The sequence below is a fragment of the Lonchura striata genome, chromosome 13, assembly GCF_046129695.1.
Source record: "Lonchura striata isolate bLonStr1 chromosome 13, bLonStr1.mat, whole genome shotgun sequence".
In the NCBI taxonomy this organism is placed as follows: Eukaryota; Metazoa; Chordata; class Aves; order Passeriformes; family Estrildidae; genus Lonchura; species Lonchura striata.
In genome coordinates this window covers 14,956,531-14,976,785 of record NC_134615.1, presented here as the reverse complement: position 1 = coordinate 14,976,785, position 20,255 = coordinate 14,956,531, and the positions used below count along the sequence as shown (strand labels likewise).

Genomic DNA, 20,255 nt, shown 5'->3' with positions numbered 1-20,255 from the left:
CTGCTGCTTCTGCTCCCTCATAGCAAATTTCCCTTTAGGAGGGGTGTGCTGGGCAGAGTTACTCTGTCAGCAGGACCCTGAATTCCCACTCGCAGTTGCTTCCTCTCAGGCCACACAGCCCTGGCCACATGATTTTGTGCCATAAGGGACTTTCCTGTGATCACAGGAGGATGAGCCAACAGCCTCACTCCCCTGCCCTCTCCCAGGGAGGGATTAGGGTTTGATCCAAAACCAACAGAAGTCTGTGGACAGAATCTCATTGGCCGACGCTGGTTTTAAGTCAGACTCTATAAATAGAGAATTGTGCATGAATTTTGGTCAACTGAAACAACTGCTCTCTCTCCAAGTTTCCACCTTGCATCCAGCAGAACCATCAACCTTCAGTGGGAATGTGTATGCTATAGGCCTAGCAGGAGCACAATTGTGAGGTTTTCACACAATTAAAGGTATGCAGAGCTTTTGTCATTTTCTAGCCCAGCCTCCTGCTAAAGGCAGGACTGCTGGCAGTGCTGGGTCAGCTCAGCCATGGCTTTGTTTAGCTAAGTTAAAGGACCTTTAAAGAATGGAACCTCTGAAACCTGAGTGGCTCATAAAGAAATGCATTACTCACCTGGTGATTTTTTTTTCTACCATCTGGCTTCAACCTCTGAAGTTGAGACACCTGCCTATGCCAATGGTGGTTATCTGCCACTATGGAGAAGATTTTGTCTCTGCCCTCATAAGTGACTTTCAAATAGCTGTAGGATTCTAACTGATCCCCCCCCCCCCAGCCTGCTGCGCCTGCAGGCAAGGCTGGCCCTCTCAGCCTCTCTTGTAAGGGTTGTGCCCCAGGGCCCATCTGTGTATTGTGTCCTCTCCAGTTTGTCAACATTTTCTTTGAACTGAGGGCCCTAAAGCTGACTCCAGTATTTCAGCAGCAGCCTCACCATTTCTGGGCACTGAGGCACCGTGACCTATCTCACTTTCCTGACTGCATTTCTAATGCAGCCCAGCATGTAATTTTCTCCTTTTGTAATAAGAGCACACTCCTGGCTCATGACCAGCTTGACTTTCACCCTAACCCCTACATCCTCTTTGGGAGGGCTGTCTGACAGCTCATTGAACCTGACTTCTCTGTAACACCATATCACCCTGTGCCTGCCCACCCTCCTACCAGAAACCCAGCATTTATTTCCTGCTTTAAGATCAACTTGGCTTAAAAAGTTTACAGGGTTTTTAACTTGTGCTGCCAGCTTGACCCACTGCAGAGATCAGCATCAGATGTGCAGTTTGAGCACAGCTCCACATAATTCTGTACCTGGGCTGTATCCAATAATGGTATTTTACATTGTTGTACACTTTTCCCTCTTGGTATTCCTTGATGTGGAAGAAGTAGCTGTCCAACCTCTGTTTCTGTAATCGCTGTTATCTGCAGCCACTAAAGAGTTACAGTTTGTGTATGTGACCAGGAAATGTTAAGTGTTTGCAGGCGGCCAATAAAGAAGAGCTCAGCAGCCCGGCTGACTCACCGGCAGGAAATCTGGAGCCGCGTCTGAATGCGGCTCAGAGCCGACACACGCTTGGGACCGCGGCAGTTTCGCTCCATCACTCCATCGGTTCATGTTTCTGTTTCCAGAGGTAAGTTGATTTTTATTTCCAGTTTCTTTCCCTGAGACATCTGCATTTTCTTTCATAGTTAGGAAATGTCTTTGCCATGAATTAATTTTTTAAAATTACCTTATAATTAGAAACTTGAAATAAATGGCTTTGTAGCAGTCTTCTTCGTGCCTCTGCCTGCACAGCTGGGCAAGGATGGCAAAGTTATCCGAGACTTTTAGTGTCGTACTAAAAAAAATAATGTAAACCGTTTCCTTGCATAGGTCACCTCTGGAATATTGATTTTGAGGGTTGATAATAAAATTTTTAATAGATATGGGAGAAAAAGTATTTAAAAGAGCAGAATTGAAAAAAAAAGTCTCGGTACCTTGCAATACGAAGATGTAGAAACTCAGACACAGTGAGAATGGTGCTTAGCATGTCATGACATGATTTGTAACAATAAAGATTGAAGTACTTTCTGTTTTGATTTTTAAAATCTCCAGTTTTATTAGATTTTGCAAATCCAAAATAGGAGCTGATGATAGCTTTAATTTTTGTCTAAGTAGTCAGTTAGCAAGAGTTAAAAAATGCTTATATTATTACTTGATTCAATTTTACATAAAAATAAATACTTCAAGGTGGTTTAGGTGGTAAAACCATTATTTGGTCTTCCTTGCACTATGGTTGGAGTTGAGTAATTTTTTTTTGCATATTTAAATTATTAATTATTGCTGTATAGAATAAAAATGAGACATAATTTTGCTTCTGCCAGCATTTTGATTACCTCCTTTGAATTCAGGATTAGTACATTTGTGAGGTCTGTCTTTGCAACTTTAAGGAATAAATCACTCATTTAGAAAATTACCTTCCTTCAGAGGAACCATTTCAAATTTTATGAAATTTTTAGCCTCCTCTCTTAAGGAAACTTCAGAGAAGCACCCAAGGCAGTTATTGCTTTCAAACTACAATAATCTAACAAAAAAGCAAAAAGTTCAACTGTGCTTTCCTACCAGAATCATATATAGTTAAAGCTCAACTGGTAAATCAGCTGCTGCTTTTTGCATTTTGATTGTTGTTAGAGGCAAAACTGAGCTTATATTGTGAATGTGCCTGCAGGACAAGACTGAAATTAACCAACAATAAAATGTTCATTAACTAGAAGCAATATCACAAGCAAATTTATCTTCAGGCTTTTGTCAATTTTGCTTGTGGGGAAAAAGTTATCTGGGCTTTGAGGCCTTCTGCATGCAAGGAGTTCTTTTTGTAGAGCACACCTCAAAGGACACAATTCTCACTCAACAGTCCTTCACAGTTACTTCATTCCCCTCGTTGGTTCCTTTTCCAGCCCTGGTCTGCTGGACCCAAGAGGGAATATTCCAGCTGAGGAGGTGGGACTCACTGTCTGCAGTAATCCGTACCAGTGCCAGCTGGTCAATGCCATCTGTTATCTTAGATTGCATGTTTTCCTCCTCACTTTTTGGCTCTCTCCAGTCCAATGGAGCTTCAGAGATGGAATTAGAAGTGTTACTCATGCAGTGATGCTTTGCAGAAGTTGTCTCCAATCCATGTGTGTGTTGCCATGCAAAGGGGCTGAGAAGTGCAGCTGGCCCCAGAGAGGTCTGGCACAGACACTGCACTGCCCAAATTACTGGCAGCTACAAAGACATAACTCAGAATTCTGACAGGTCACAACAGCAGGAAATGTTCCTTTTTCTTTTGCTTTTGTATTTACTTATGATGTATTAAAGATGATATGCAAGAATGATGCAGAATGTGCTGTCATCAGTTATTGAATAATTGCCTTTTTTATGAAAAGTGGAGAAATTATTTGCCTGATATGCAACTGTAAGATGCTAGTTTGTTGTCTACATAATTTATATCATGTTAATATCACTTTTCATATTATAAATACTGGTCTACTATTTTAAAGGCATCAGATAGAAATAATGATGAGCAATTAATTAGCACCTTGCAGCTTCAGATGGCAAATTATGGTCCAGACACTCCTTTGCAATCAGTGCATTTTTCTTCTTTTGGAAGGAAAGTCTGACACAGAGTGGTGAAAGGAAGGCTGTTGGATTAGTTATTTTGGAAGTAAGGGGTGGTACAACTTCACTGTGCTTTGGTAATTGTGACAAAAAGACCTCTTAAATTTTTTTCTTTTCTGCCACATTTTTTCCCCAAGCCAGCCATCAAGAAATGGCCAATCCATTACCTGTGGTAGGCCAGGAAGATTTGGAAAGCTTTACCTTGACCAGGACAGGCTCAGGCTTTGCACTCAAAGCCTTTCATATTTCCTGGAACACTCCCATCTCTGTGAAGCTGCTGACCAGCCAGGACACTACAGACAGGTATGGGTCTTACCTGCCCAACCCATCACACAGGTGGGCAGCACAGACCTGCAGTGCTGGCACCAGAACAAATCCTGGCATCTCCAGGAGCACCTGATCCCTCAGCACATCTCCATTCCTGAAAGGGAGAAATTCTGACCAGCCAAGAGGCAGCCTGGAGGCAATTTTACTGACAAACAAGCTCAATAATTTGGATTTATTATTAAAATAATACTAGCTTGTGCTCAATCATAGGGTTCTCTCTCATTTCCACATCCTACACTCTCATCTCCTGCTGAAGTTCCCTTTAATCTAACCTGCCTTTGACTTCTTTTTTTTTCAGGGAGTGGAAGTTGCTACTTCAGGACATAGCAAGTGTCAGATGCTATGAGTCTGAACATCTCCTGCCTTTCCTTGGGATTTACCAGTGTCATGGACTTGTGGGGATAGTGACTGAATGGATGAACAATGGATCCCTCCACTCCCTCATCCATGAGGTAGATAAACAATGTCATCTTTGAGATGATAAAATTAATTACAAGATCAAAGAACAATGTAAATTATGGACAGTAGTCCCTATCTGTTCCATAACAGTTTCCAATCTGTTCTTCAGCTTCTGCATTGTGCTTCTGTATTGTGGTTGTTTGTTGTCAAATGAAAATGGGAATAGCAACAACTTCACAGTACCAAAACCTGTATTTTGTGTTACTCAGCATCAGCTGTACCCAGAGCTTCCCTTTCCCTTACTCATAAGGATCCTGTCGGATGTGGCTGAAGGGCTGCATCATCTTCACAGCCTTGAAGCTGCTCTCTGCCACTGCAGCCTGAAACCTTCCAACGTGCTTTTGGATGTGCAGTACAGAGCCAAGGTAGGAGCTGCTACTTTTAGTTCATTAACATGGAATCCAGTGATTGTCCTATTCTTGCATATATTGAGCTTAATAGACAACATTTCATACCAAGACTTGTTTTATTGTTACTAAAATTACTTTTGCTTGCATTTCCGTAGATATCAGATTATGGCCTGACCAACTGGAAGAAACAGCAGCTGAGGTCAGACCTGCAGAATTGCCAGCATAGAAACTGCCAGGATTTAGTGTATCTTCCCCCTGAAATACTTGAAGGAGGCCTCCCTTCCCAGAAAGGTGATATTTACAGGTGAATGGAGTTTCTAAGGGCATGTCATACCTGGTCCATGCTGCACTCTACAATGCACCAAAATGCTTATAACACTTATCTTCAAAAACATTACAGTAAAAATGCCAGACATACATAATGCAGTAGGATAGTATGGCATGAGGCCAACTACAGCAGTAGTGAATTAGATTGTAAATTCCCATATTTGGTGAAGCAGATACCAGGATTAAGAACTGTTCTCAAAGTAAGTCATAAAAATGTTTATATAATGGACCTAAATGTTTTAAAAGTGTAACAGCTGCCAAAACTTTCAGCTATATTTAGAAGCCTCATAACTGCTTCACATAGTTTATAAGTGTGAGCTGTTGTCAGCTTTAGTTTCAGAAAAAATTGTTTATGCCTAGATCAGGCCAGGTAAAAATAAGACTTTTCCCTCAATAGTGTTCCATTAAGATCCTGTGGAATCACTGCTGGGATAGGTTGCTGTAATACTGAAGCATTTGTGCTTTTTAACAAAGTGATTTTTAGCAAGGAGGGAGATTACTCACTGCCACATGTCCCTTTTGGGTTTGTGACATGTACTGTGGCTGCCTCAATAAATGAGAGGACCTCAAGGTGCCACTGGTCTGGATGGACATACACTGTCATGGCCAGCACTCAGAGCTGTGGGCTAATATTTTAGATAACTTCTAAGGAGACCACTCTTCTGATTTCTGAGCTTGTGTGAAACCTATAAATTTAAAATCCTGCTTTATTGTCATAGAGGCAGTCTCTAAGATGAGTCAAATAATGCATACACTTGAGGAGACCTATAAATGACTAGCCTCATGTTGTTCACAAATGCAAGTTTTGCACAGGAAGAGTGAAGCCTTGCTTTCAGATAGCATAAATAATTTTTGAAAATTGTATTCATATATATGATTTAATGTATACATTTATTATATAATACATTATATAGTAATATACTGGGATGTGACTGAGTTGCATGAGATACATCTAAACAGTGATGAAACAAAGCAAAAATTTGTTGTCATACATGAAATACAAGTACATTTAAGTTACATGTATGTCCACATTACATTAATACTTTCCAGATTCTCATGTGAAAGTAAGGCAGAAGAGGAGGCTCTTTTAACCACTGTAAGCTGTAATCACTACAGCAAGATATATAAAAAAGCAGATATGTTTATCCTATAACTGCCTCTTCCCCTTTTGATTGCTTTGCTTCTTATCTGTAGACTGTTTATTCTCATCCAGCAGCCTCTTCTTTTCTGCCCCTGATTATTGATCTTTTTTATAGCACTGTATTTTATAGCATCTGAGTTGTGGGTTATATATATATAGATATATGATCCCACTGCAATTACTCCTAGCATGCTGGAAAAGGAAAAAGGTATTTGGAGTCCCATCAAAATTTGCTGAAGAAAATAGAAACATAGTACGTCAGAACCAAGTTTCTGTACATTAACTGATGTGCTTGTTGGTACCTGCTGAAAATTCCAGTTGATACAGAAATTAGCTGAAAACAAACCAGTAATGATAGAGAAAGGAGAACAGAACTTGATGATTTTATAAGAGCAACTCAACTGAAAACTGAAAAAAGGTCTCATCGAATTAGAAAAGACTTGGGTAGACTTCATAGTGAAAAATTTCTTTCTCTTAAACCAAAAAACTTGCATTTGAAATTGAGAACATAGATACAGATTGCAAACTAATGATGTTCTTTCACTGTTTTCTTGTTTTTTGGTTTTTTTTCAGTTTTGGAATCCTGTGTTGGGAGAGCCTCAGCAGACGGAAACCTTTTGAAGGTATTTATTTTAGATGTCAGACTTTGTGCTGTCCATATCTTGTCCACAAATTCCCTTTTTATAGTGAAATTATGATATAAACAGTCTTTCCAGATGTCCCTTTGCCTTCTCTTGCTGTTACAGCACAAAGCTTCACATTAGAGGATGTAAATACAATTCCTCACCAAATCCTAAATGTTTCCAAAGAAGCTGCTCTTTCTAAAGGGAAAAGGCAGAGCTTCTTTCCCCACTGGTATCATCAATCTGTGCTTGCTGAAGCACTGCCACTTAGTTGGGTTTTCCATGGACCATCAGTGAGAAGGAATATCATTTCATATTTGTCAGCTGGAATTTTAAAATCAGTGACAAGTATCTAACTGAATGAGCAGAATACTCATATTTACAGTTGCTGTGAGTTTCAAATACCAATCCAGAAATGTCAGTTCATGATGAATTATATCAAGGAATCAGGGAATCTTGCTTTCTTAGATGAAAGTGTGAGCAGTTTTAGAGAACTTAGTTTGCAAAGCATTGCATAATAATTGTCACTGTTTAGGAGCAATCCCTGTTTCATGGAAGTGGAGATCAGTAAGGGCTTCTTTGCTATGGGCTTCATTCTGCATGGCAAAACTTATTGAAGGACTCCTGTATTTTACAGGCTGAGGGCCTTCAAAAAATACTGTATGGAATAATATCTAAATGCCCATACAGCTTATGGCTGCCATCTTGAGGCTGCTCAAAGTAGATTTCTTTTTTTTACAATTCTTTTGTTCTGTTTTCCTAATACAAGTGTAAAGTTTTATATAAAACACTGCTTAAAATAATAGCATGTATTCCTGAGGGATCTGTGCATGTAGTTTACAGTACAAGTTTACATAACCATTTGTGACTCAGTTTTGGACAGAGTTCTTTATCCTGAAAGGTCATGTTGCAATAAGCAGCTATAGCTACTGTTAAAGGCTAGCATATCTACTTAAAAGAGTATTAATATCTTTTTCCTTTTAAAAAAGCAGTCTTTGTTTTAAAATACACAATATGACTTACATTTGATGTCATTTTAAGAGGTCTCTAATACTTTTTGGCAGTGATATTTTCTTTTAAATTGTAGGTCAAACAACCCTGCTTGATGTTTTGAGAGGAATCTGCAGCAGTTTGCGGCCAGGCATTTCAGAAAAGTTCATACCAAGCAATTTGCCTGAGAGGAATAGACTGTTGAACCTCATTGCTCTGTGCTGGCATCAAGAACCAGATTATAGGCCACATACTGCAGGTAACATTCCGGATTTCTTTCCGTGCAAGATCTGTAATGGAGACAGTCTTTATAGGAACATTGCTTTAGCACTCTGAACAACTGAAGTGGAAATAGTCTTTATTTCACTGGACTACCTTTGATATTTCCTCCAAATGAAGCTTCCTACCAGAAATTGACTTATTTGTCTCCAAAATTTGGTTTACTATAAAGTAAAGTATGAGGTGGAAGTTGTAGTAAACTTATTTCCTCTATTTCTTCTTTTTTTCTTAATATAATAGTAAAGTTAGTGGCAATGATGATGCCTAAATGTATACATGCTTTCATACTCAATGTGGTACTAAAAATGCTTTATTACCCTGCAGAATGTGTACATCTTCTAAATGGAGTTTTGAGTAGTATAAATAAGGAAGTAATTTCTGCAGCAATCTACAATTTGATGGATGCAAAGGTCAGTGCAAAATGTCTTGTTCTCCTACAACATTATTTGATTCATTCAATTGCAATCTTTCTGATCCAAGAGTGAAGGTTTTGTCTTGATTGTTTTACTGGACATGCCAGAGAGCTGGAGAGTGCCCTTTGGCATTTCAGGTTCATTCAGAAATTGCAGAATATATATTGTGAGGTTCTCTAGAACATTAGTCAATTGGTACCTGCTATTTTATTTTCTAGTCCCCATCTGGAGTCAGACTGGCAAACCTATGTGAGTGAGAAAAAAAATCAGCTCAAGTACTGCAGATTAGAACTAGAACCAAGTAGTTTTTTTGTATTACTGGGTAGAAACCATTTAGTTCAAAACCTGAGCAGTGTTAGTACCTGTGGTAGCAATACCATTAGCAGCACTGCTCTGTACCCTTCACTGTTTCTAAATTACCAGGCTTTCAGGCCAAGACACTGCTCATCCCAGGGTCCCGGGGCTCTCTAATACCACAGGAGGGAATGGAGCAGGTATGGAGCTTACACTGCTTACACTGCCATGGGAGCTCTGGCACAAATGTGACACCACAACAGAGCTGCATCCTTGCTGGTAACGTAGGCACTGAGGGAAAACAATGACACAGGTTTTGGCCCTTGGACAAAGACTCTGATTCTAGCTGGAGTTACACAACCCATGCTGTGTTGTTGGTTTCATTAGTGTGTTGTGTATGGTGATGCATGTGGGACTATTTCTATATGTTGCAATCACATTCTGTGCTCATAGAACAGCCTTGATCAATGTTTCAATAGGTGGCATTTGGTCAAAGTAATTTTTACTACTGTTGAAGTTTATTTAAGATTGTGCTGCTAAATATTCCATAATTCAATGCTTCAATCTCCCTTGAGCAAGGTTTTATTTTTTAATTTGTTAGATTGTGAAGGTTTATTTTATTAGCGAGCATTTTTTATTGTTCAAACACTGATAAGTCAAAAATTACTCTGAAATTTAAACTGAAGTTTCTGGGAAATTGATTCACAACTGTTGAAGTATAAAATCTAAAAAAAAAGTTTGACAAATCCGCTGTGGATGTACAAATTGGAAGAAATATTGACACATCCTTACTGCAGACAGTTTGGCACACTGAACACAGGATGGCCATGGTGTTTGGCTACTTAAAGGCAAACGTGTTCTAGCTAGCCCAGGCTCTCTCAATACAAGCTTATTTTCACCTTCCCCTGCATGATTCAACACTCGGTTTTAAAACAAATGCAAAACACTGGAAAGAGTAACAGGGTAGAATTTTGTCAGATTCTGTGCCCCTTCACTCAGTGCTCTTCACTGAGTGTACTTTACAGTATAATATATGTTGCCAGTAGATGTTATATTACTATAAATTGTTGCTCCTGACAGCTGGGAGTGGCACAAACCACAGCTACACTTACTGCAATTCCTGTGGCTTTCTTCTTCCAGGAGAGAGCGCTTAATGCATGCAAAGGCTCGGAGACCTACACGCTGCAGAGAGGCACCTGCAATTCAGAGGTGAGTTCGTGGCACTGGAGTCTCCAGAGTACTTCATCAGCTGCTCATTCCTCCTGACAGCCCTTACACTCTGTAATGCAAACACTTGTGCAAAACGTTCCTAGCCAGGATAACTCCATCCGGCAAACCCCACTGCTTTATCTTGCTCCAAGCAGCTCACTCCGACGTTGCTCTTGCAAAACCAACCTCCTCCTCTTAGGGCTTGTTTTGAACCTCTCCTGTTTCAAAAAGGTTTTGGAACAAAAGTTTCCAAGAAGATAACTCTTCTCTGTTTTGATCTCTTTCAGATCATCTGTCCCCAAAAAGACAACCGTTTAATCAGAAAGAAAATTCCTCTTCTAGTGCCAAGTTTGTCCACTGTTCTACTTGATAGCAGTGCAAATACAGCAGAAAGAGATAATATTGAGATGGGTGTGCCAAGTACTACCCCACAGAATGCAACAACCAAAGGTCACTGTCTTGAATTATATTCAACCCCAGCTGTTACAAGAAAAGGACAAATATTAATAGTTGTTCCATACAGAAGTGTACTTTTGAATGTAAAATTGTCCCTTCTCAGAGTAAAGCTGTGTTCTCTACTGGCATCATCTGAAGCATGAGTTCACTGCAGGAAACCAAAGACACCACAAAGCTTTCCACTTAAATGTCTAGATAAAATTTTTTTTTTTTTTTACTGAACTGTAATTGTAGAGCTGCTTTTCTCTCACACATCAAATATTGCCTGTTGCTTTTGAGAGAACAAGTCCCTTCTGGGAATCACAATGCTTTATGCCACAAGGAATAACTGCTTTTTTTTTTTTTTTTTTTTTTTTTTTTTGTAATCTGCTAAGTAATGGAGATATATTTTAAAAAGGCAATGTTGCCAGGAACATATGATTAATTCCTGATAATCTCTGTTCCTATATAGATAACTTTCTTTACCTTTCCAATGTAGATTTGTCCTAAGTGTTTAAATTTGTGTCACAAAGAGACAGCCTGTATTTCTCGTGCCCTCAGGTACAAAAACTGAGACATCAGAAATCAATTCACCTGTAGCAACATCTGCATTTCCAAGCACTTCAGTTCTGATCAATAGCCATCAGACTTATGGACGGAATAAAATGTTCCATAACTTGAATAACAAATTCCTACAGACAGCTTGGAAAAGCCAGATGTGTGTAGTAATATATGCCAAAGTTTTCCTAGGAATAATGAGGTATTAACAGGAGCCAAATTAATCTCAAGTCAGTCTTCAATTCCTGTGTCCTGTAGTGGCTGACATATGTGTAGTGTTGTTCAATTCAAAGGTCTAATTTTGCTCATCTTAAACTTCTAGATCACCCAGGCTCTGAGAGAATAAAATCAAGCTCCTTTTGCACAAATCCTTCATCTGTTTCAACTGCAGGCAAAGAGAGCAGTCAACATAACTCCCCACCACTGGCTCTTCAGCACAGACCACAACCAATGCACCTTGGACAAGCAGTGACAGGTAAGGCACCATTGCCACTTTGAGCTGGCACTACTTACCTTGGCCAGATCTTAGTGATTCAATTGTTTAAAACTTGGAGGAAACAGATATTTCTAAATTTTGTGCACATTTTCAGGTATTCAGAGTAATAACTGATTGTAACTTGATACAAATATCTATTTGTGTATAGCTGCTCCTCTGTTCTCAGAAGTTCAGGCACTGACCACTGAGAACATTGGTTTCTTTTCTTTCAGGGCCACGGTGAGGCTGAGAACAGTTCTGAAAAGACCCTAACAAAATACAAAAAACATAGCACAAACTGAATATGAAATGCATTAGTTGTTTAGGTCTGGAATATTCTTTTGCAATCATAAGCTGTGCATTGCCTACATCTGCAAAAGTAGCTATTGACTACAGAAACAGGTGACAGGGAAGCCTTCATCCCCTCACATCTTCATTCCCTGTTCTTCATCCCCTCACATGCAGAACAGAGGCAGAAAGGGTCAGATTTTGATTTGTGAAGACTCTTTGACTGTGGGTGAAGCTTTGTGAGGTTTTTATGTTAACTTTTTGCAAACTGACCTATAACAATCCTCAACCTAGCTGGCTGTCCTTCTCCATGGCAATTTACTTGAGTGATGACATCATTTCTAGATAAATAACAGACCAGACCATGCAGGAAAAGTTCCTCCCAGAACTCTCCTGGCAACACTCAGAAATCAGAATGACAGAAGCATGCTCTCCAAAGCAACATGACTTTTGGTTATTAATTTTCTCTTGGTGTGTGCTATTTACTGTACACTAAAAACCGTAATGTCAGCACTAGATATTCTAATCACCTCATGGAGAGGCAGAGCCCAAAACTCTCAACCATTTTATCAAGAGTATCACTTTTGGTATTAGTTTGACTTTGACCTATATTCATTTTCCCAGTTTCATGCTACATGTTTCAAACTCTCCTGCTACCCTGAAGTACCTGTTAGCTGTTCTTCCTTCGTAGGAGAAAGTTTTCTCATCTGTGTCCAGCCAAGATGCTTTGCATAAAGTCAAATACAGATGCTAGATGAATAGGGCAAGATCTGAAAATCTTCTCCTCTCACACAATCTGAGCACTCAGAGGTTTAGAAACACCTATTTGCTGTAATCTGGTCTTTGTGAGTTTCAAACATGAGATGAAAATACTTTTGGACTAGTTTCAAACACAAAATGCAAACTAACTCCTCCTCCTTCCTTCCTTCCTCTACTGAGTTTATATTTCTGGTGTTGATGCTATCACTTGCTAACAATTTCTGGATGAATAAATCGCTTGGTTTATCTCATTTTGTTTTCCTTTTCACTCAAGGTCCTTGCAGCAAAGGAAACTGCTGTCAAATCCTTGCTTGCCAGAGGCAGAGCATCCTGAACTGCATGACAGAGGGACGCCTGAACCACATCCTGGACGTGCTGCGCTCGCGGCAGGCGCTGTCGCGGGTGGATTATGAGAGCATCACCTCCCGCCCCACGGTGACCGGCCGCGCTCGGGCGCTGCTGGACACCTGCCTCTGCCTCGGGGAGAGGGCAGCACAGGCTGTAGTGACTGCCCTGGCAGGGAGCAAATCCTGTCCTCTGGGACAAATCACTCGTGCCCACACTGTCCTTCCAAGGTAAACAGGCTGTTGTTACTGATTTTTTTTTTGCAGTCTGTTTATGCATCTGAACTGTAGTAATTTGTGATAGCAAAGATTCATGTTGGCATCTCACAACCCATTGACCAAAGGTAATTCTTCCTACAGCCCATTATTTGAGTACTGTAGTGAAAAAAGCTAACTGGATTAAAAGGTCAAGACAACTGCTGCCAACAGAATTTGCCAAGACTGCTATAACAAATCCTGATTTGGACCTCAGAGATGGGAAAAGTGCAATATGTGCCAGAGCAAACAGGGCTCAAGTGCGATGACACCTTATTTCCTTGATTTTTTTTTTTTTTTTTAATTTTTTTAGAAGGGAGGAAAATGAATCGTGACTTTTTGGAGGTCACAGTATGGAAGAATGGCTATTTATAAATACTTCCAAATAAGGATAGTGAACAACAGAATACTGGATGAGGAGAAAAAATTTACTGCCTTTCACTGCACTCATATCTGAGCAAGCTGTTACAGTGAAAGGCTTCAGAGAATCAAGAACTATTTCTTCAGTAAGGCCTTAAGTAAGACTTGGAAGTTTTATATTATGCATATAAATTACTTCATTTTCCTCACAAATGGTCATATGAAAATACATCAGTACTTTGGAGATGTGGGACTTGGAGTACTCATTAAATGGAGAAACATCCCTGTATCCCTCTAAACAAGTCTGCAGCTCAAATGTAAAATGAAACCAGGCAGAAGAAGTGCCAAGCTGATAATTTTGAAGTGGTGGTTCTGCCGAACTGTTGTCATGGTTGTACTCTAATGGGAGACAGCCTGGGAATACTGGGAGGTTTTCTTGCTCTGGCCTGGACTCACCCACGGTCACAGATTCCTGCTGCTGCTTGAACTCATCCGAAGGGTCATGGACCCCTTTGACTTGAGTTCACATGGAGTTCCAGTCTGTCCAGTACAGCAGCACAGAAATACTGCTGTTATCAGAATGTTCCCAGGCACAGTGGAGGAAGATAAGTGGTACAACAGGCAGTGAAAACAACCCAGCCACTAACAAGGACCAGACAATTGCGTACAGAAGTCAAACAAGTCCCATGGCAAGCACGGGAGTCTGTCAACAGATCAACAGCAACAGCAGCTACAAATGTGATCCAGCACATTCCAGTAAAATCTGTTGTTACCTTGAGTCCTTCAAGCCTCACAGTGGATGCTAAAAAGAACATTTGTCCCAGCAGAAAACTATGCTCCACAACAGTAAAGTGAGAAAACGTGTTGGTTGAGAGCCAGACAATTTAACAGGTAAAGCAAAAGCTGCACACAAGCAAAGGAAAATGTGGAATTAATTCACCACTTGCCAAGTATAGGCAGGTGTCCAGCCGTCTTCAGGAAAGCTGGGCTCCATCTCACTAATGGTTACTTAAGAAGACATATGCCATCACTCCCCTGTCCTCCCCTTCCTCCTTCTTTAACTGAGCTTGCTGCCACATGGTCTGGAGTATCCCTTTGGCCAGCTGTGGTCAGTTGTCCCAGCTCGTCCTCCCCCAGCTCCTTGTGCACCCCCAGCCTCCTCCTTGGTGTGGTGAGGGGCAGAAAGGCCTTGGCTCTGTGTGAGCTCTGCCCAGCAATAACAAAACATCCTTGAATTGTCAATACTGTTTTCAGTACAAATTCAAAATACAGCCCCATACAAGCTCCTATGAATAAAATTAACTCTATCCCAGCAAAAACCAGCATAATTTGAAAGAGAAATAATAGGATTACTTTCTTCATAATGAAAAGAATGATATAAGGTGCTGGATTTTTAAAGGCTCAGTGAGGTTTCTTCAAGCTTCATAGCATCAAATTAACATGAGAACTTGTTACACCATCTACAGGTATTTCAAAACCATGTTATTTGTTTCATTATGTCGCTTTTGTTCTCTCTGCAGTTTCAAAGTTCTCATTGAATTCAGTTGTTTGGCTGATTGCAAATGCAGTAATGATGTGTTGTCCAGGCACAGTTAAGAAATAAGAAATGTGTTACATCAAAATTTCCAGCAACAATTCTGCTGGAACCATAAACTTTTTTTTTTTTTAACATAACTCCATTGACCTTTGAGACTGCCTTGAATTAAAATATTGTTATAATTAAAAGCAATGTCTATCAGAATATGTTGACAATAGTTTTTTTTTAATTAAAGGAGCTAAATATCTATTTCACAGATGAATTTTTTTCACTTTAAATAGGAAATTTCAACAGTCTCTGCTAAAAAAGGATGTCTTGCTTGTGAGGAAAACTGCTGCCATGGTGTTTTGCCTCTTTAGAAGCATAAGATACTCAGTAAAAGAGATAAACATTTGCCTTCGGGAAATAGTTACAGACATTTAAATGATAAATTAGCAACACTGTTGAAACCTAATAGCAGCTTTCAAAATCATTCCCTTTAGCTGTTCTGCTGGACGCTTTATACTCCTGTGAGAGATGTGCTGGCTGGCAGGCTATGCTGAATTTTTGTCATTGTGGTTTTGACACAGGAACAGTTTTGGCTCTTCTCAAGTAGGCAGCTGTTTCTAGAAAATATAATCTGATGCCAAACCTAAGCCCAGTCTTAACTGTTAATAGAAGAACTGGCATCAAAACAGTGGGAGCACAAGCTGTCTACTTTTCCAGTGTGGTATTTTTGAAGGGATGGTACACGGTTGTTGAAATGAAACTGTTGTTGATATAAAAAGTTTTGCTACCAAATTAAAACACAAACTAGACCTGGAATTAGCAGCCTTTTTTCTCACCAAAAATACATACTCTCTTAAGGCCTATAGTGTGAGCTGTTAAAAATGTCTCATGTTGATCAGTGGTGTGAAATATCAAACTGCTGAAAGCTTATGGTATTTTGCTCCTGCCCAAGCTTGTTTGTTAGGCAAGAGTCCTATGGCTCTCACCTCTGTTTTCTGCAGTTATCTTGATATTACAAAACAATGTGGAATAAATAGTACTGAACAGGAGTAAAGATAGAAGAATCAAACTGTTCTTTAATATCTATGGGAAGAAACAAGACTTGAATGTGAAGAACAACTGGAGTTACAGGAAGGAAATATGAAACCTGGGTATCTCTAGAAAACAGCAAGGAGAATAATAAAACTTCAGGATAAGTCACTTCAGGACTGATCATATAAACTGATTAGGAAAACTCTGTTGCAGTTACTCAGAAAAGAATTAATGGACATTAAAAATTACAAGCTATACAAATTTTATGAAGCTATTTAAATTTATTAAAGGAAAATTTATTAAAGGAATGGTGAGTAGAGTAGGCAGATGTGTATTTTTCTGATGTATTGAAATGTAATTTTATTCTTGATTGCAATTGGTTGCAGCTATCTTTTGCTGATTTGCAAAAAGATTTGCAAAGGGACAGTTGTCCCTTGCCCTTTGTCCTAACTATACCACGCTTTTATCTGAGATGGGATGGTTTCTGCAGTGTAAGAATGTCTGCACTAGAATTTGTTTGATTTGTGGAAAATTAATCTGAGGCACTGGAATTAAATGTTAAAGAGATTAAGTCCTTCCAGTAGAGAGCAAGGCAAACAAAGCTGTAAATACCACTCAAATGTTGTTACCAGTGCCTGTTAAAAACAGTTCCAGAGAACATCAGAGGAAGATAACAAATGCATATTCATAAAATACTAATCTACAAAATTTCAAAAAATGCATTAACGGACTGCTAAAATATACAGATGAATTTTACACCACATAAGTGGTCTAAAATGCACAAAGCCTAAAGTACTAATGAAAACATACTTAACCTCAAGGGTTCTTATTTTATTGTTTCAAGTCTGAATCCTACATAACCTTGTAAAATTCTCATGCTTGTCCAGGCTTAGTCATTTGAGCATCACATGTGAAGGTTAAGTGCATAAATAAATCCTTGTGGGCCTGGTATGTTAGGGAAAGACCCAAACATCATCAAGACACGCACAGAAAATTTAGATTTCTTTATTGCTGTTTATTGTTTTCAGAGCTATACAACTATTAACTATGCTCTCCTCCAGTAATACATATTGTCTCCAGAATTGCTGGGGTCTTTTATGCCTCAGGAATCTTGCCTTGCACTATATTCCCTTTAATTCTTTTCATCCACACAGCAGTGCCTGGCCCTCCCCCATTTTGCAAAAGACCCTAGCACAGTTGGATTTTGTTCCTTTCCTAGAGAAGCAATTCCTTCATTGCCTGCCTGGAACTACATTCCCTTAATGGAGCACATGGTTGACTTGACAGATGGTATGTCAGCTGAGTTAAACAAAACTCCTAGATTTTGAAGGTAAATCCACCATAAATTAAACTACTTGACAAGGCTGGAAAGAACATATTTAATGATTTAACTGGCTTACATTAAATTCAGCACAGCTACAAAAACATGTTAATTGTAGGAATTTTGCTTAACTCCACAAAAATGGTAGATCAGAAGCTTAGACTTAACTATTTCCAGGTCTTGTGCTGATGTGATTTGTGATCAGTATTTTATTTTCTGCCTTTATTTCTTTGCCAAGAATACATGTCAAGTAATACTACAGAATTCTGTAGCCTCAAACTGTCATTTTCCTTGGGCTTTAAGAATAACCTTTTTTTCAGAGAAGACATGCATCAGTTAAAGAATTTCTGGACTCCTTCAACCTGGATGAATTAAATGGCAGTAACTTAGAATAAGAACTTGCCCTTTAAAATGTGGTAACATGCCAAAGTATCTCAACACCTATTTCCAACTGCTGTACTTGAACTTTCCACAAAGCAAAAGCAATGTTCATACAAGCAGAAAGCGTCCCTGAATTTTACCCTTTCAGACGTAACCTGGCTGTACTTTAGAAAGTTCTGTACAGTTAGTTCTTTCTTTAGATACCAAGAAAAAAAGTGCCATATTAGTTAACAGAATGACTACTAACATTAAATTTATTGTCCTTTGGCCAAAAAGGGCTCAAAGGTTTTTTCCAGTTCATTAGAATGTTATCTGGTGGGGGGAAAAAATGAGAGAAATTACTAAGGAATGCACCTGGTAAATATTAAAAAAAAAAAACAAAAACCAATTGTATGAGAATTTTGACCTTGTAACAGCTGCAAAATATGTTCCCAAGAAAGTTGTTTTTCTGCCACTTCCATGTGCTGTGATAAGCTTGTGTCACAGAAGAGCAGGGGAGTGGAAGGAGAGCACGGTGTGCTCACCTGTGTGTGCCAGGTGCCAGAGGAGCCCTTGTTTGCCATTCCCTGCAGGCAGTGCTGTGGCTGCCAGAGAACAACGCTCAGCTCTGAGCACAGACTGAGGAGAATCCAGAAGAGAGGAAAGCTTGATCAGCAGTGAGGAAACCTCAGGTTAGGGACAAGCTGATAAAATTGTGTGTGTTTGGTCTAGCAAACAGGAGATGAAGGGCACACAAAAGAGTCTGGAATGGAGGCACTGAACATGCAGTGAGGAAACAGAATACCCAGTGTGTTCTTGTGCTTTGTCCTTCTGAACTGGCTTTCAAGCAGGGGCTTAAAAAAGTTTTAAAGGCCATCATAAAGACAGGCTCCTTCCCCATACCCAGAGAAATGAGCAATATTCATGGAACTTTCTTTTACCTGATTGAGAGTTCTTTAGTTGACAAAATTCATACAAACAACAGTGATTTACTAAACCTTTTCCTTCAGCCTGTTCAATTTATTTATGCAAGCTATAAAAGCTGAAGTGATTTAAGGGAACAAATAACGTGGTTTTGCTTGGAGCTAAATAACATAGATATTTATAGCTGCTCTGTAACTCAATCACTATTTATTCCACTAACACCCACCTGTGAAGGCATGGGCCTGTTATCAAGTCAGCTGTCAGGACAATAGAATAGAGATAACTTGAATTAAAGAGCCCTGGAAATTATTTCCACCCTTTACAGTGTTGCTATAAATTCTAAAAGAAAAGAAGGCTCTCCTTTACTTTTTCTTTTCAGCAGATCATGGTTGGTCATCTTCTCTCAAATACAATGAAAATGTTTCCATTTTTATTAAAATGCAGTCTTTATCCAGCAAGATTTCTGTCCAGTCCATTAAATGTTTGATGAGAGAGCTACGTCACATTCATGTATTTTCTTTCCTCTTTTCACATGAAGCCACAGGAACAAAAAAAGAACCCCTTATGACATACTATGTTAAAATGCAAATGCAGTAACAGGAAAAAAAAATAGGTTGTTACTTATGCTGAACAGGTATGACCTCACACAGAAATTCAATTGTTTTTCTGATAGATTGCCTGTCTTGGACAGGTTTTATTAAACACTGTATGAGACTAAAAGAAGTACAGCCAAAGAATAGTTCAACTCAGGGAGGCTTTCTGCAAAACAAGGCATTGCTCTGCTCTCCTCCCTTCTGCTCTGACTCCTGCAGAGCTGGTTCAAATGCAGTCTGGCAACTGTGGTTAAAACCTGTTCTCTCCACTGCAATTGATCATGTACTGGTATTCAAACTCACAGATTTATTTGTTTACAGAAGACTCTCACTTACGTAGAGAATTCATGAAATGAACAAGAGAGGAGAGATTTGGATGCTTTATATTTGGATGTTTTATATTATGCCTTTCAAAATTCACATTTAATTTTCTGTAACATATATAATAGCATTTTAACTCCTCAGCTGTTGCATTTTGATGTGCTTAGTAAGAATGTTTTCCTGTATTCCATTTACTAGCATATCAATATAGCAATTTAATTAATTCTTAAAATCACAGAAGCATTTAGATTGAAAAGACCTTTAGGATCATTGAGTCTAACTGTAAACCTAACACTGCCAAGTCCACTACATTTTTAGGTGGTCTGAGACTATTTATTTTGGTTTAAATCTTATGGTAACTGTCAGCTTCTTCACCCAAATTAGACCCCATTAGTGAAAGCTGTCCTTTCTTGTTCAGTGTTCTGTCCATCCTCAGTAGCAAGAGAAGGAGCACCTGGCCTGTGGCCAGGCCTCTCCTGCTTGTAGCAGTGCCAATGAGCTGTACCAGTCACTGTGCACAGACACAGCTGCAGAGGCAAAGGTGCACTCTGCATTTGAGATTTCAAGATAAGCCCGGGCATGCAGACAGGATTTTTCTTATTTGTTTTTACAGCTGGCTATTTAATCACAGATGTTCTTCTTGGACAAAGGAAGCCTTATTAAGAAA

The 20,255-nt window shown here is 39.3% G+C and overlaps 1 protein-coding gene across 2 annotated transcripts; it reads left to right on the top strand.

The window, feature by feature from the left end:
• Nucleotides 1-352: 352 nt before the first annotated feature.
• LOC110473027 (receptor-interacting serine/threonine-protein kinase 2-like) lies at nucleotides 353-15,253 on the top strand. Of its 2 annotated transcripts, XM_077786337.1 has the most exons (14): nucleotides 353-446; nucleotides 1,460-1,617; nucleotides 3,764-3,929; nucleotides 4,252-4,405; nucleotides 4,622-4,777; nucleotides 4,918-5,066; nucleotides 6,804-6,853; nucleotides 7,941-8,102; nucleotides 8,447-8,532; nucleotides 9,970-10,038; nucleotides 10,326-10,488; nucleotides 11,354-11,506; nucleotides 12,828-13,128; nucleotides 13,466-15,253. In XM_077786337.1, exons 2-14 carry the CDS (start codon nucleotides 1,536-1,538, stop codon nucleotides 13,485-13,487), a joined length of 1,713 nt encoding a protein of 570 aa, XP_077642463.1. In that variant the 5' UTR covers nucleotides 353-446; nucleotides 1,460-1,535; the 3' UTR covers nucleotides 13,488-15,253. The 2 variants fall into 2 exon arrangements, with proteins under 2 accessions (XP_077642463.1, XP_077642464.1); XM_077786338.1 differs by lacking the exon at nucleotides 353-446 and having other exon boundaries at nucleotides 1,520-1,617; nucleotides 3,768-3,929.
• The last annotated feature ends 5,002 nt before the right edge of the window (nucleotides 15,254-20,255 follow it).